The sequence below is a fragment of the Elephantulus edwardii genome, unplaced genomic scaffold (genome assembly GCF_000299155.1).
Source record: "Elephantulus edwardii isolate Elephantulus edwardi_28Jun2011 unplaced genomic scaffold, EleEdw1.0 scaffold00184, whole genome shotgun sequence".
Lineage (NCBI taxonomy): Eukaryota > Metazoa > Chordata > Mammalia > Macroscelidea > Macroscelididae > Elephantulus > Elephantulus edwardii.
The window spans coordinates 2,148,291-2,165,091 of NW_006399934.1; the positions used below are offsets into that span (position 1 = coordinate 2,148,291).

General features: G+C 50.2%; 1 protein-coding gene across 1 annotated transcript; it reads right to left on the reverse strand.

Annotated features, from left to right (window-relative positions):
- Nucleotides 1-1,592: 1,592 nt before the first annotated feature.
- PRRC2A (proline-rich coiled-coil 2A) lies at nt 1,593-16,299 on the reverse strand. The gene is given in 32 exon segments (XM_006896195.1): nt 1,593-1,918; nt 2,020-2,110; nt 2,222-2,316; nt 2,427-2,639; nt 2,789-2,884; nt 2,969-3,176; nt 3,361-3,443; nt 3,610-3,777; nt 3,881-3,952; nt 4,060-4,200; nt 4,330-4,563; nt 4,748-4,833; nt 4,936-5,065; nt 5,236-5,366; nt 5,563-5,828; nt 6,127-7,067; nt 7,069-8,005; nt 8,201-8,414; nt 8,841-9,132; nt 9,366-9,556; nt 9,985-10,447; nt 10,861-11,077; nt 11,187-11,277; nt 11,589-11,731; nt 11,867-11,946; nt 12,149-12,300; nt 12,469-12,612; nt 12,894-12,966; nt 13,055-13,154; nt 13,503-13,680; nt 14,148-14,360; nt 16,115-16,299. Coding segments are annotated over 31 exon segments (6,483 nt in total). The 5' UTR covers nt 14,260-14,360; nt 16,115-16,299; the 3' UTR covers nt 1,593-1,777.
- Between the last annotated feature and the right edge of the window lie 502 nt (nt 16,300-16,801).

Genomic DNA, 16,801 nt, shown 5'->3' on the forward strand with positions numbered 1-16,801 from the left:
CTGCTGCAGAAGGTCAAGGACTGCAGCCTCCAATATGGATTGCGGCTCAATGTCACAAAGACAAAGATTCTCACTACTGGACCAATTGGCAGCATCAGGATGGATGGTGAAGAGATTGAGATTGTTAACAACTTTAGTGAGCTTGGTTCCACGGTCAACACTCTTGGCACCAGTAGCCAGAAAATAAAAAACTGTATTGCGATGGGAAAGTCTGCTGTTAGGGACCTCTCTAGGGTACTGAAGAGCAATGGTGTCACTCTGGAGACTAAAGTGCGCCTGATACAGGCTATGGTCTTTGCGATAACTTGTTATGCATTCAGAGAGTTGGACAACGACCAGGAAGGACAGAAGAATTGATTGATGCCTTTGAACTGTGGTTCTGGAGAAGAGTATTGAGTGTACCATGGACTGCCAAGAAAACAGCTGTATCCTTCAGAGGGTTAAACCAGGCTGCTCCTTGGGGGCAAGGATTCTGGGGCTTCGTCTGACCTACTTTGGACATGCTGTAAGGAGGGACAGGTCCTTGGAGAGGGACATCATGCTTGGGAGGGTGGAGGGATGGCGCAAGAGGAGAAGACCCTCTGTGAGGTGGATTGATTCGGTGACGGGTAATCGGGATGGGTGTGTCAGGCAGTGCGAATGGCACAGGATAGAGCAGGATTTAGGGCTGTTGTACATAGGGTCGCTATGAGTCGCAAGCGACTCGACAGCATATAACATTTTCCGTTTTCTATGCATCTGGGAGCTCTGGTGGCCTTAGTGTTAAACTGCACTGCAGCATGCAGTATTAATCCACCAACTAGAAGATGGGTAGTCTCTTCTGTAATTTACTGCCTCTGAAAACCTGCTGGAGAGTCAGCTATGAGTCAGTTCTTACCACCACGTATGGCATATGAAAACTGGGTAAGAAAAGAGACCATCATGGTCAGAATAATTATCTTGGAGTGCTCTTTAGGGGCAAAGATGGTGAAACCTTACCTCACACTTTAGATGTCATCAGGAAGGGCCAGTCCTTGGTACAAGATCTTTAACTAAATGGATGACAATGACAGGCTTGATCTAGAGAGACTGTGAGGATAGGTTAAGGTTCAATCTGTTGTTCAAAGGGTCACTGAGTCAGTGGCGTCTTAAAAGTCTTACCATAGTGTGCTACTCTGAGTAGTAGTTGAATTCCTGTGGTGTTAAGACCAACAATGTGGTTGAGACATCCTGAGGCCAGGTCACACATACTGCATCTGCCACTGAGGCTACCTCTTTTAACACTGTCTCCAAAGTATTGAAAAGGAATTAACATGCAAGGCCGCACAGATACGTAGGTGAAATCCTAAGAGATGTGCAGCTATCACAGATTTGTCAGCCGCCACCTCGTTTCTTGTACTGCCAGATGAAGCAGAGCCCTGCCAGAATTTCCAACCCATAAAATTTTAAGATTCAGTAAAATGGTGGTTTACATTTTGAGATGGTTTGTGTCACAGATAAACTGGAATCAGTAATAAAAATTCTAAAATCGTCTATAAATCATACTTTGCACTGAACTCTAGGATGCAGAAATGCAAAGAACTATCCTCAAAATCATCTGTAAATATTTTTTTAATTATTTTATTATTCTTTTTTAACAAACGGCCCCAGGGTTAGGGGACCAGGGGAAGGGGGAGGAGGGGAAGCAAGGCCCCAGCCCCACAACTCCTCCCCACCCACCCCATTCCCCCTTATATATATTTATAATCTATATACAAGCCCCGGGGGGTGGAGGGTGAGGGGCAAGGGGATCTTCCCCTCAGCGGGGTGGGGGTAACCCAGGTTCCTTGTCCCCTCGGGACCCAGGCTCTTCTGTCCTTCGAGAGGACCCTTCTCGAGAAGGTGGCCCTGTCCGTTCCCAAGGCTTCGGCATCCAGCGCAGGGCATCCGGTGGGGAGGCCTGGGGGCAGCAAAAGGTGTTAAGAGAGTAAATAATACTAAGAAAGCAGGGTCAGGAACTAAGGTACTTGAGATTAAGAGCCACAAAGGTTTCTCGTTTACCTGCTGGTAGAGGTCAATGCGCTGGGTGCGGAAGACTCCACTGTAGTTGGGAGGTGGGGCCTTTAGGCGGGAATTGAGGCCAGAGAAAGACCTAAGGGAGGAAAAGATGTTTAAGGCAAACCTAGAACATTGCTTCCAGATCCAAGGATAAGAAAGTCCAAGGGGATAGAGATGACATCGGTTTCTAGTCCTTTCTCTTTACCTTCCAGCTGAGGGAGTACGTGATGACCCAGGACCACCAAGATTGTTGCTGAGTTTTCGATAATCCTGAAACGGCTTTATTTCCACTGGGTGCAGCTGTGAAAAGAAAAATTAATGAGTCCTGCCTCTCAATCCAAGCATTTTTCAAATACAGTCTCCACTCCTAAATTTTGGAGTTTCTCACCACCTCAGTTCTTATACCTTACCTCTGCTCGCCCCAAATTAGGGGGGAAGGGTCTGGCGGGTGAAGGCAGAACCCGAGTAGCAGGAGCAGGTGGGGGCCGGACAGCCAGGCTGGGGGGCTGCAGAGCAGGGCCCACAGGTAATAGGGAGAGTGGGGGAGGGGCAGGAGGTGGCGCAGGCGGCAGAGAACCAAAGTTCATCACGGGCAGCTGTGAGTCCACCATGGGCAGAAGCATCTGTAACAAGAATTTGAGGGTGGGTTGGGGAAAAGAGTATCAGATAAAAATGATCAGAAATCCAACACCAAAGAATCAAGTTGAGAATAAAAACATTAAGTTCAGAAGATGGAGGAAGAAAATGTCATGAAGGGGAAAACAAAAGCTACCTGCTGAGCAGGAGCCCCTGATGGGAGAAAGCCATTTTGACCACCAGGCTGCAGAGGAGAATAAAAATCCGAGGGAGATGGCAGATCCTGGCGTACCTGTTCGGAGAAACGCATAAACTCTGTTTTCCCCAAAGCATTATTTCCCATTTCTAAAGTCTCCAAGCCTTACCCACCACTTACCTGAAGCAAAGGTGGGTCCGGCAAAGGGCTAGGGCAGAAAGCTGGAGAATAGAGAAAGGAAGGTGGAGGGTAGAGAACTCCAGCTGGCAACTTCCCCAGTTCTGTTGCTTGCAGTGCTGAGAAATCCAGAAACTGGCCTTTGAGAGCTACCCCAGAAAGCAGTGCTGACGGAGGAGCAGAGCCTGGTGGCAGATACAGGGGCTGTGATCTAAAAAGAAATAGAAGGGATCCCAGTCAGTGGAAAGACCTGGGAAAGCCAGAAGTATTTCCTCTTTTAAGCCTTTTACTTGTGGTCCACTAGCCTTTGGTACCCTATAATTAACAAGGAATGTCCACTTTTCTCCCTTGGAAACTTAGTATTTCTTTCTACATTCCAAGGATACAGTCTTTACCTGTAGGGGTGCAATGAGGGGGTTCCAGGGCGAAAGCCCCCATTGCTGGGATGTAACGGAGAGTCTATGGCTCCCCCAGAGACCTGCAAGAGACAAGCTTCAGCTGTTCTGGCTAAAAAAAGGTCACTTCACCACCATCCACTAAATGTTTCAAATCTATGCAACTTGAAGAGGCTTCATTATTAGACACAATGGTGGGGGGGGGAGGAGGAGGAAGGGTAATTATTATTCAACAAGAAGTGAGACTACCTGAGAACCAGGAGGCCCAGGGCTGCCATAGAAGACCTCAGGATACAGGCGCTGGCCTGAGGAGCTGGGCTCTGGGCCATAGTGCCCAGAACCCAGGTTTTTGGATTGTGGTTCAGCAGAGGAAGCAGCACTGGGGAGTAGCTCCCACTCTCGAGCTATGGGGACAGCCTGAAAAGAACAACATTTTAAAAAGTGTGTCCGGCATACAGATCATTCCCAGAAATCTCCAGAAATCAAAAGCCTTTCTATTAATGTCTACTCTTCTACTCACATCAGTGACAGATGATGTTAGCTCCTTCTCTGCTTTCAAACTATCTCCAACCACTAGGCACAAGTCTGAATCCTGTGATCATGAAATAGAGGAGATGGTTTTGCCTCAGACATTTTCTTGTATGTCACCCTTTTACCACTACTCAACTCAAGGTACTTACAAATTTAGCCTACACAAACCTTGTCACTGGTGCCAAATTGGACTGGCGGGCCAGGTCGATGGGATGGCCGGAGAGGACCAGGTTCTGGACCTCGATCTGTGCGCTGCAATCGCTCTGTGCCAATAGGGCCAGGGGGCAGAGGTTGCTCCCGGGGAAGATCCTGGGTTGGAAAATACAGTAAGAGAGGAAAATGGAAACCAAAACCAGGAGCTCTGTAGAACATGCAAAAAAGAGGAAGAGGGGCCAAACTAAAGATTTCCAAAATACTCCGAATTTTCTTGGTCTTTACCTTTCTATCCCCATCATGGGGGGCAAGTGGCCGTCTCCTAGGAGGTTCAGAGGGTTCAGAGCCAGGTGGACCCTCACCAGAAACAGCATTCAGGGGTGAAGGGCCTCCAGGCCTTTTAGGGGGTCCCTCTGCTGCCCCCTTGAGTCCGCCATCAGGGGAACTTTGCTGGCTACAGGGACCTGATGACACTTGAGAGTCCCCACTCAGGTCTACTCCACTGTCAGACTGACTCATCTAAGAGGAGGCATTAAATCAGGATTAGACAAAGCACCCCAGTAATTGCCTGATTCACATATACTATGGATAATTAAGAGACAGCCCTGAACCCACACCAAACAAGTGGAGATGTATGGCTAATGGGTCACAAAATCCAAGCTCTCCTGATAACCAAAAGCTCCCCTTGCCCAGCTTCACTCACCTCAGTACCAGCCACATCCTCAAAGGGGCTCAAGGGCTCCATCCAGGGCTCCATGGAGCCAGGACGGTAATTCTTCTGGCTAGTGGCTAGAGGGGGAACAGCAACAACAAAAGAGGAAGTGAAAAATGGTTCTGAAGCCCATCTCTTGCTCTACTCTGTTTAGATTAATTCTGCTCAGTTTTACTCACCAGTATGTAAACTATTCCAGATGTGAGGGGTCAGGGCCTCAGTTCCTGTATCTCTGGATTCTTCCCGAGGGCCTGGGCCTTCAGGCTTAGAGCTCAAGAACCCAGAGCTATGAGATGATGGCAAGGAGTCCTAAAGGTTAAGAAAACCAAACCCAATAGAGAATCAGTTGAGTAGAAAAGTGGCAATATTAAGGTGTGAGAACTCGGTAAGAAAACAATGACAGAACAGAAAAGAATTAAGATCATCAAGAACCTTCAGTGGAAAAAGTAGTAACACACCATTTCTAGCTCATGTCTCACCTCCTGTAGCAGCTCTGGTTTCCTGGGAGGCCTTTCCCGCCGTTTGGGGGGAAAAGGATTGACTCCCGCAGAATCCCGAGAAGTCCCACCCACGCCTCTCACCACTGGCCCCAGCTCCTCAAAGTGGGTGTCTGGGGAAAAGAGAAAACTGTTAGCAACTGCCTTGCTCTATTTTTCACCCTCGTTTTCCCCATCCCATATCACTTCCCAACACTGCCCTCTTTTCTCGCTGCAGATACTTAGAGGAAGCTCCCAGGCCAGGTTCCTCTAGCATATGACTTTTTCTTAGGATGGCAGCAACCCCATTCCTCTCTTCTCTCAACTTACCAGCACTAATGCAGTTACTGTTGGCCCTCTGAGGGTCATATCGGGTTTGAGGGGAGGGGCCCTGAGGGGCTTGGGGAGGCCCAGATTTGGGCCTTGGGTGCCCTCCTGGTGCAGCTGCACCCCCTTGGCGGTTGCTGAGCTGGGCCAGAGCTTGTTGGATGCCAGCAGGATTGCTGTGGATAACTTGGTCCAGGCGAAAAACAGCTGAACTGCTTGGGGGTGGCGGAGGCAGAGGAAGTCCTGGGGACCGTTCCTCTGGAGGACGGCTAAAGAGAAGAGTATCAGTTTTAATATTCAAGATCACTATCCTCTTCCTGCAAATGAAATACATCACTCTCCCTTCTAACCTCTCACTCTTAGTACCAAAGAAAAAGGTGCATTTAAACATTAATGATACTAACCTGCCACTGTTTACCCATGAAGCTATGATTCCAGTTTCAGACATAGAATGAGCCCACCTACCCTTGAATCTCAGAAGCCTAGTAACCAATTATATTTTCTCCTCAGCTTCTTCCCAACCTCTAATTTTTTTAAGCATTAAGGAAACAAGTCTGTCCCACACACCTTCGGTTCTTGGGAGATGGCCAGCTCCTCTTGTCCCCTCTTCCTGGGCCAGTTCTTCCCCCTGGGCCCCCACCACCTCCTCGACTGCTGCTACTACTGTTGCTAGTCTTGCCCCCAGGGCCTGGGCGCCGGTTCTGACGTTCCATGCCTGGTCGCTGACTTGAGAAGCTCCGCTTACTTAAATCCTTGGCTCTTTGGCTCAGGTCTCCACGGGACACAGTTGAAATGCCTGGTGTAGACCCACCTCCACTGCTCCCAGGAGCTCCCATGGCCTTGGGAGTCAGAAGCACTGGTGGGGGAGCTTCTTTGTCTCCCCGTCGCTCACTGGCGAAATCGCTGCTCTCTGATGCGGTCTCCCATTCCTCATTAGCTTGGTCTGAGTTCTGGTTCGATAGATCAGGAGACTTCGCAGCTGCTCGGCGAGGTGGCGGGGGCACTGTCACTGTTGCCAAGGTCTCCTCTGGCCCCGGAGCAGAGGCTGGCAAAGCCAGGGAAGAGGGTTTGCCCTCAGCCCCTCTAGCAGCATTCTCCCGTTCCTGCTTCAGCCTCCGGAACCGAGGCGGTTTGTCCTGCTGCTGAGCCCTCCCATGTCGCCTCCTTCGAGGCTGCTCGCCATCTTCCACACTCATGCCTACATTGCTGTTGCCACCACCACCACCTCCCCGGGCCATGGGAGAAAGAGGACCTTGGATCAGCTTCTCTTTCAAAGGCTCCTTGCTTGGTGGCAAAGGCCCTGCTGGAGGCTTCTTAGGGACCAGAGTCTTTGTTGGAGGGCTCCAGCCAGGACAAACAGGAGGTGGTGGCCGACCTCCTCCTCGGCCCCTGCGTGAAGGGACCCCCCTGGGAGTGAAGACACGTCCACCTCGTGCAGTGGAAAACCTGGCAGGGGCTGGTGAAGGGGGTGCTCCTGGTGGTGGGGGAGCAAGCGGTGTCTGAGTGAGTACTCCCCTCCTTCGGTGGGGGAGCTTCTTTGTCGGAGGGGGCCAGGTCGCTCTCATGAGTCTCACTGCCAGTTTCTGAGCCCCGCTGCCGCCTCCGTTTGGGAATTTCTTCATATTCTGAACCTTCACTTCGTGTCTCACTGGCCGTACGACCTCGGGGAGCAGGGGGGTGGTTTGGTCCTCCTGACCCACCTCCACGACTATCATCTCCACGAAATTCTCGGTAACTGCGGAACTCTCTGCTTCGGGCTCCCCGCCCCCGTCCCCCATAGGTGCCCCGAAAACCTCTCCCTCGGGCAAAGTACTCTCCTCGTCCCCTACCCCGGCAAGGGGTTGGACCCACCCTTTCATAAGAGTAGTCCCGCCGAAGCCTAGGAGCAGGAGAAAGATTCCCACTGGGTGAAGGCTCCTTAAGGCTCCCCATTTTCCCCTTTGCTGTCTTGAGTGGGTCTGGCTTTGGGGTTTTGGAGGTTTCATCCCCCTGTTCAAGAGGCTTGGGAGGCATTTCTTCAACTTTCGCAGGTGGTAGGGGTTTTTTGATAGGCCCAGCTCGGCGAGGAGGGCACCCTGGCTCCTCTGGAGGGATTCCCCGGCGATTGCTGCCCGGGCGAGGGCCCCATCGGGTCTCTGTGAGGTTTTCTCTGCGTGGTGGTGGTGGACCTTGGCTGCCTCCTCCAACCCCTCGGGTGGGTTTTCGTCCTGTTTCTGGTCCTGTTAACTGTGGCGTCTCCTCTTTGGGGGATTCCTTCTTGGGTGGTGGAGTTTGTATCTTGGATGCCTCATCATTACCTGGGGGCCAGGGGATTGGACGGGGCCCTGAGGGAGCGGATTCTTCCAGTGGGAACCGAGGGATTGTGGGTCCAGGGGCTCCATTCTCAGGAAAGCCTGGATAGCTGGACAGATATGGTGGTGGGGCAGGCACTGGAGGGGTCTCACTCCTGAAGTGGGAAAGTGGAGAATAGAAACAAATTATCTCAAGAGAAGGAAACAGAGATTAACTAGGTAAAAAAAAGAACACTATTATAAGCCAGACACTTCTTTCTGGTTTATGACTACCATCTAACAAATAATCCAAAAGTCTTTTTCTTTAGCCCTTTCACTAGGTTCATTCATACCACATTATCCTAACATACCTCATCCCCTTGTCATCCTCATCTGGAGCCTGGCGCAGGGGGGATGTCAATGGGCGGGGATCAGCGGTAGATGTGGTGGCAAACACATCTCCTACCCAGGCCAACTTTGGATCCACTGGTGGCATGCCCCGTTCCCGCAAAAGAGGTGGTGCATGACGTTCAAATGGTTCTGAGCTTGAGCCTCCACTGTCTGAGCGTTCCCGGGGAACTAGACCTAACAAAACCAAACGAAGAAGAAAGCGGGAGTGGGGGAGTGGGGAGGAAGGCAGGGAAAAAAAACAACCCAAACAAACCCCTTCAAAAACTCTTCAGAGGCCCCAGCCCAAAAAGTATCTCCCCATTCTGGTTTTCCCTGTTAAATTGTTCTTCCATGTCTTATTTCCAATGAACTTGAATCTTGTCTATTCTTTTATAGCAATTATGCACTGTTTCCTATGAAATAATCAGTCCCTCCAAATTAATATTAGTTTGAAACATCCTTATGTCTTCTGCCCATAAGCCCATTCTGCCAACAAAGGCCTATCTCACCAAACTAAGTATCTGCCTTCCTCTTTTCACTGGTGGCCCAACCTCTTCACTGAAAACTCACTGTCCATCTCACAGAGGCAAGGATTCCCCTATCTCTCATAAGAACTCTTACCAGAGGGATGCACCCCGGGAGGATAGAAGTCCAAAGGGGGCCGGCCCTGGAGGAGCCGAGGGTCCACATAGGGAGGGATCATCATCCAGCGAGGATCAAAATTCATCGGAGGCATGGGTGGGGGCCGGCCCAGAGCACCTGGGTACAGGGCCTTGGGTGGTGGTGGTGGGGCCTGTGGAGTTGGCACAGCCCCCATGCTCACAGTTTGTGGAGGTGATGGGGGTACGGGGGCAGGTGGGGCAGGGCCCTGTTGGTGCTGCTGCCACTGCTGCTGCTGCTTCAAGAGCTGTTCCTGGTAAAGAACAAAGGAGAAAATTCCATAAACATCAAAGACACCTACATCTACTGGTGTCTTTTGTATCTCTAAGGACAGAAAAGACACCATCAAAGTACAAATTTACAAATGTGGCACAACTATTCCAGACTAGGTGTTAATATAAAATAGCTGTAACTTAGATTTTGAAAGTTAACTTACAGACTAGACAAATGCAAAACACCACAGAAGAGAGTATTAACTGGACTGACCTGCTGCTGCCGTTGGAAGCGAGGTGGTAATGACTTCTGATATTTGGGGTAGCCCAAGCCCTGACTGGGGGGCTGCCGGGTAGGACCAGCTCCATCACCCTTAGGTTCCACTTTTGGGGCCGGGGGTGTTGCTGGAGGAGGTACCTCTTCTGTTTGTTCAGGACTTTCTTTTGAAGGAAACTGGGGTTCCACTGCATTTAAGAAAGTAATCACTGTCCATCAGCACACATTCCACAAATACTCTTTAAACATTTCAGGTCTCACCTCTAGCTCTCTCTCTGAAGACTGAGAAATAAAAGCCCTTCCCAGCTATGATCTATGAAAACACTCCATGGTCCCCTGAGAGCCAGTAACAGTGGTAATAATAACTTACGAAGCCACCAGAAAAACAGCCAGCATCTGTTCTACTTACTCTATACTTACAGAGAAAAACTAAGATCACTACTCATTCTGAAACTTAGATGAAAGAACCTCCTCTCTATCTACATGTATACGTGTGGTTGCCTGTTCAGAGGCTATACAACCAACTGCCCTATCCTTTATTTACTCTCATCCTTACCACACCCTCAACACAGAGGAGAAAGACAAATATCCAACATAGTACCTAGCATCTCTGTACCTGGGCTGGCTTCAAAGCTGCTACTGCTGGTGCTACTGGTACTGCCACCACCACTCATGATGGTGGGTGCTGGAGCCACACTTGGAGTAGGGGTGGACTGGGCAGGAGGGGCCTGTGCTGGCTCTTCAAGTTCTTTCTCTGGTGTTGGGGTTGGTGCTGATGGTGGAGCTGGAGGTGTAGGGGGTTCTTTGGGCACTGCAGGTGGTGGAGCTGGGGCAGCAGGTGGAGCAGCAGGCTCTGCTTTGAGTCGCTTGTCTGGTGCCCCAAATTTCTCATCGAGCCGTTTTAGCTTTTCAGCACAAGCTGCCCTGCGCTCTTCCTGCATCCGGCGCTCCTCCTCTTCCCGCCGTCGCCGGGCCCGCTCCACGGCCAGGGATATCTCTGATGATGATTGCTTCCGCCGCTGCCGCCATGCCTCATCCTCGTCTTCGGGAGCAGGTTTGCAAGGAGGGCCCCCACGATCCTGGTGACAGGAAGACCAAGGCCAGGAGTATAAGTCATCTATGTTCCTTATAATCTTTTTCAAAGATCAATCAAATGCCTCAAGCTTAGCTATGGGATGCAAGGACCAACCAGGTCTCTGGGTCCCTTTCTGGGTAGGTCCAAACTCCTAACCCGTATTCTGTGTTTTTGTTCCCCATCTTCTAACATATACAAACACCAGGTCTTGTTCCTCCTTCCCTAGCATTCCAGTATCTCCTCCTCTACATAACTCCTTTAACACCAAGTTCCAAATCTTTTGAAATGCTCGTCTCTACAATATAAGCAGCCCATTTTTGGCCCTCTCAACAGGTTTCTCAATTACTAATGCTTTAACTACTCAGATGACATTCATCTCCCACAACTAACCCTTCAACCCTCATTGTAGACACTCACTGGGTAGTCCCCAGGGGGGCCCCAGTTCCCGGTGGGGCCCCTGTGAGGTGTGGGTGGGGGAGGCTTTGGGGCAGGAGGCCCCTGCTCTGTCTCTGGAGGCCGAGAGGTCTCTGCCCAGGCCGTCTTGGGAGGGGGCGGTTCGTTGCCAGGGGAGTTGCCCTTTTTGTCATCTGCTTCAGGGGGCCGTTCCTCACCAGCAGCTGATTGGGACTCCTTGCTGTGAGCAGACCAACAGTGGAATTAAAATCAGCTGCAGCCCAGTGCCTTTAATAGCATATCACAAGACAAACTGAGGCCCCCCCACTTTCCACAAGGCCCTAACTCACTGGCCCTCTGCTCCCTCCTCATCAGAGTCTCGTCCGTCTTCCTCATCACTGAACTTGAGCTTTTCAGTGTAGTCCACCTCCTCATGGGCCCCTGAAGAGAGATGTGAAGAGTAGTAACCTAGGTATTATCTTTTTTATTTCCCTAGATATTTTCTTAGAATGCAGTAAGTGGACTACCAATGCCATCCATCCTTAGGCTCCTCCTTTAAAGTTAATATCTAAGGCTGAGTTACTATATCTCACTGCTATTCTCTTTACCATAGTTTAATTTTACTGCAAGTATTGTATCTCACCTTCCCTTCATGTTATGTCTTTCCCGACATTCATATAATCTCACCTCCCCCCAGCCCCTCGCATTAGACCTTTTAAGAGCTAAAATCCTGACCCTTAATATCTACTTACCTGCCCAACCATCATCGTTTTCCTGGTCCAACTGGTCAAACTCTTTGAGATTATCCTCTTTAAGAATGGAAGGCCGACCCACAGGCTCTACCAGGCGCATTGGCGGCCCTGAGCCCCGGGGGCCCGCCACACGGGGAAAACGGCTATATAAAAAAAATATAAAATTACAGAGAAAATAAAAATGCTATATTATTTAACAACATACATGACTAAATCTCTCAGCTAAAAAAGTAATAGTTCTTCCTTACTCCCAACAAATCCAGACTCAGATCACTCACCTTGGCCCATCAGGAGTAGGGTATCGGTAAGGCCCCTGGGGTCCATATGGTGGAGGGAATGGGAGATATGGGGGATACATCTGAAAAACGGCCAAACAGTAGCAGCTCAGAAGAAAAGTCAAATAGCCTGTAAGCTCCCTAAGCATGACATCATCTCCTCATTCTTATTCTATGCATCTGGCTCCCACTTTCCAACTTTTCCCCTCTTTCAAAAACTAAGCTATAATTCCTAACTCCCAATCTTTCAATGCAAGCATGCTAAAACAAGATACTCAAACTCACGAAGGGCGGCATCATTCCGCGGTAGGGAGGGAACTGGGGTGGGCCAGAAGGCTGTAGCCCACTCCGGGGGTCATGGCCATGATGAAGTTTGGAGTCCGGGCCCTCCAGCTCATCAGGACCACGCCCACCTCCGTCCCTCCAAGTTGCAGAATCTGTATTTTAGAAAAGAGAGAGAAGAGACTGATGATTTTGGGCCAAGTGAATGATGATGAAGAGGGTAAGAAAAAAGATGACAAAGAACGCATGGCTCTGGAATATGATGAGAACATGTACTGGCCAAAAGGTAATGGAAAAGGTAAACGAGTTTGAATCATGCTTACTTTGGGGGCGGAGGCTTGGTCCGGGCCCAGACGACTGTTCGGCAGACTCCCTTTCCTTGGCAGCCTTGTCCTGGTCTCCAGCCGCCTGCAGGGTCGGAAATTCCTCTCGAGAGAATCGTGACAGTAGGCTTGATGCCCTTCCACCTGTTGGAATGGTAGTGCAGAGCAGAAGAGAACACTATGTCAATGGACCCACCATAGAAGTAGTTAGTACTAGGTCATCTCAACCAGTACACTTCCCAAGTAGCAAGTCAGTTCTTGAAGATCACCCAACCTCATGTGAATGCTGAGACTTAAAACTTATTTATGCACTCCATGTAATGGAATATGGTGGCCAATAAAGTGAAAAATGTTGCTCGGAGTTTACAGTTCAAGGCTCCTGTACACCATGGTGCCTAAAGCTTCTCAAACAGCTCTATACATACCATCTCCGTGTGCTCCATGGGTGACGCTGGCTTGTGCCCAGGACTTTACCCCGCTTGGAGCCGAAGTAGTGTTCTAGGGAGATAGAGAGATGATGTTGATGAGTGTTGGAGTTACAAGCTCCTTTCACTCTTTCTCCAGAAATATCCAGTTCTCTAGGTACCTCGGGGACTGCTGGGGGTCGTTTCGGCTGGTTGGAGGCAGGCGTCTGTGAAGCCGGCAGTGGCTGCGATTCCGGCGGCTGAGCGGTTGAGGCATCGGAACTGAGAGGACGGTTTGATGGGAAGGTTATCTACAGACAGAGGTGTCTCCCCTACTTCTCCAACTGGTGGAGGGCAAGGACTAAAACCCATCCACTACCATTTATATACCCTAAGACAAAATACTATAACCTTGTCACCCTGCATAGGCTGTCTTCTGTTTCTTCATGCTTTCTCTCCATCTATGAGAGAAAGCTAAAGATACTATCCTTTAATCACGTAACACAAGACCTAGAATTGGGTGGTGAAGGACCTATCTGGTTCTCATGTGGCTGAGCTAACCAAGCCCCACTCACTCCGAGGTTCAGGGTTAAATACCCATTACTCTAGGTAACTCAAATCTCAGTCTACCTCTTGGGGTCGGACTGCTCCTGTTTGCTTGCCCATCCTGTCCCGTCTTTCGGCACTAGTGAGACATTTGGGTCATTGCCTTTGTTCTCGGCTTTCAGGCTTGGAAGGTTGGCTGGGGGTGGCATACGCCGGGCAATGGCAACTTTCCCAAGACTCTGCAGGCCATGGCGAGGGGCAACTAGAGAAAAGGTGGAAGAGGTTAAAAAAGGGCTCATTTTGATATCCTGTCTTATGTCAATGTCTGACACGCACTCACCCTAGAAGTCTCTTTCAAGCAACACTTTCCCCTGCCATTAATGATCTCCAAGTTTGAAGACTAAGACTCAATGTTGGATGGGTGAGCTTGAGCCTGCAAGGAGCAAGCTGGCCCTAGACTCTTCCAAGTCCTTATTTCTTTGCCTCCAATTCTTACGTGTCCAAGGACAGAAAACCACAGACACGCCTTTGTAGGAGGATATATAGGTAGCATTCACCAGAGGCTAATTCTCCTACAGGACCCAAGGTAAAGTTGGGAAATCTCCAATACTTCCCTTGTCTTTTATCATTTTTATTAAAATCTTATCTCCCTTCAAAAAAAGCTCAAAAGTGCATCCCCCAATTATGCACAAACTTCACTACTTAGGAGCATCTTTGAAGAGCTCTCACCAGCGGGTTTCTGGATCTCTAAGGACTTGCCCTTATACGTATCAAACAGGTTGAGCGAGGAATACTTCTTTCCATCCTTCCCCTTGGCAGTCGGCCCCGAGCGATCGGACATTGCGCTGGAAGCTCATTGAGTACGTTGGGTCCTGCAGGCACCTCCCCCAAAACGTGCCGGTGCCTGTGATTCAGACATCAAGTACTTTTAGTCTCTGTCCCCTTCACAGATTCCAAAAGAAGCCTAGAAATTCCCTTTCAGCCTCATTAGCAGATATGCAGCCTTTCAGTCTCTTTCCTGCTGGCTATAACTTCCCAGTTTAAACAACCATGATATATACTCAGCTTCTATATAATCCAAATACCACATTTGCCCTAAATCTCATTTGCCAAGGAAACCCAAACAAAATCTAATATATCCTCCCAGTATAAACACAATTCCCTTTGTACCAGTCTACAAAGGGCAGCTGACTCTTCATTATTATTCAAGTAATTTCTTTCCCCTCCACCAAAATCACTTCACAAACATTTAACACAATGGTGCAAGGACATCTAGAACTCAGAAATAGGTATACAACTTCATCATACAGAGACCTGAACCCTAAATTCCCTATTTATTAGACATCAACTCCCAAATCCTGTCCCAGGACGCTGTGCCCTGGGCTCTATTCCCAGCAGCCTTCAGTCCCATCTGGAGAGGTTCTCAGGAAGGTATGCTGGGAGTTAAAAGGATTTTATGAGCTTGCTCAGTCAGTCTGGAAACTACAGCCAGAAAATTCCTCATGAACAACTAGGGATTTACATATTCCCAATTACTGGAATACCCCATGTCTTCTTAAACTTGCCCCTATCTCAGTTCTGGGGGGGGGGAGAAATAATCTGGTTTCTAGATGAAATATTGTAAGGCCTTGGCTTAACTTGTGTAGATCTGAGAAAAACAAAGCACCAAGGAGCCAGCCCCCAGAGCACTCTGTAACCATGGGGCCACTGACAGGACCAACCCAACAACATTTTCCCAAGCATGTCCCTGTGCATTCCCTCTTCTATAACTCGAGCTTCTGCTCCCCAACCAGGCCTTACTTTCTTTCTTGCTTCAGTCCATTCCAGAGTGACCATGCACTAATTTATTGGCAGCAGAAGGTAGTAGGGGCTGGGGACTGGAGGCAGTGTGAAGGTAAAAAGAGATGGTTGGTGGTAGGAAGCAAGGAAATACAGAATCAGGGTACAAACTAAAAATATAAAAGAAGAGAACTTTATGACAAGATACAGATGAGAGGATGAGGGTATGTTTTTTAAAGTGGGCAATCTGTTAAAATATATACTCGGAAAAAGCAGTCAGAAAAACCAATGGAGTGATGGGGTGCAAAGTCATGAGCTAATGTTAAGAGACACGGGATGGGTGGGGGAAACGAGGTTGGGACTGAATGAAAAGCAGGGAATAGGAAATTCGAGAAAACAGAGGAGCGAAAACTGAGGAAAGTAGCAAGCAAAGATACAGGATAAAAGCAAGAGTGGGAGGGATTCGGCGTCAAGGTGGGGGGACCAGCGTGCAGGGTGATGGGAGGGGGTCCACTATGGAGAAAAAGAGGCTCTCATAGAAGAGGACCAGCGGGGGCGGTTCACCCAAAGTGGCGGCGGGGTAGGGAGCCCACTGAGGGGGGTTAGGTACCAGCAATGCAGCAGAGGGTGGGAAACACGAGCCTAATAGCGCAAAACAGCCCAAGCAAGCCAAGAAGGTGGGTGAGAAGGAAAATGGCTGGGTATAGACCCTGAGAGATGGTCCGCGGGTGCAAGTGCGGGGGAGGGGGCAATGGAGGGGGAGGGGCGGCCAGGCCCCGGCAGCAGGAGGACAAAATGGCGGCGGCTAATGGCAGCTTCTCCTCCCCCCGGCCGTCGCCGCTGCCAATGCCGCCGCCACCGCCACCACTGCTACCGCGCCGGAAAAGAGCGTCAGCCCTCGGCTCACCCAGACTCACCTGGCCGGGTGCGCGGGGATCCGGGACTAGTGCCTAGGGGCTCCCGGAGACGGGATGACGGTGGGGCGGGGGCGGATGGCGGCGGATGGCGCCGGGTTCGGCTCCTCCCGTCTCCCTCGTTCACTCCGCGGCTGGGCTCCGACTAACGGCCCATCCGGGCAACCGCCGCCCCCGGGAGCGCCCCCCCACCTCCCGCCTCCCTCCGCGAACGAACACGCCCACTTATTTGCATAAAGGGCGGGGCGCCTTCTACTCTAGCCCTCCTTCCAGCCAGGCTTGTCCTTATTTATAAAAAGGCAAGGCGTGCAGAACATGCGGGGATGATTTACATAAAGAGGAGGGACTTACAGGCTCTAGGACACCGGTTGGCTAAGGAGGCGGGCCTCCGCCGTCGTCCGTTGATACGTATAGAGGGGGCGGGAATGCTGCCGGCTGGGCGGTTGGGACGCAGAATTTACACGACGAAGTAGGGGAGGAAGAGGCGGAGCGTACGTCATACGTTCTTGGAAAGTTGGGAGCGGAGGGACGTAGCTCGCGGAACGGAGAGGAGCGGTGTAAGATTCATGGTGCATTCAACGGAGCAGACGAGGAGGGAAGACGGAGTAATGAGACGGATTAACTGCCAGTAGGCGGAGTTTACGTCAACCTGGGAAGAGCTCTGGTTTACACATCCCTCCGGGAGAGGTG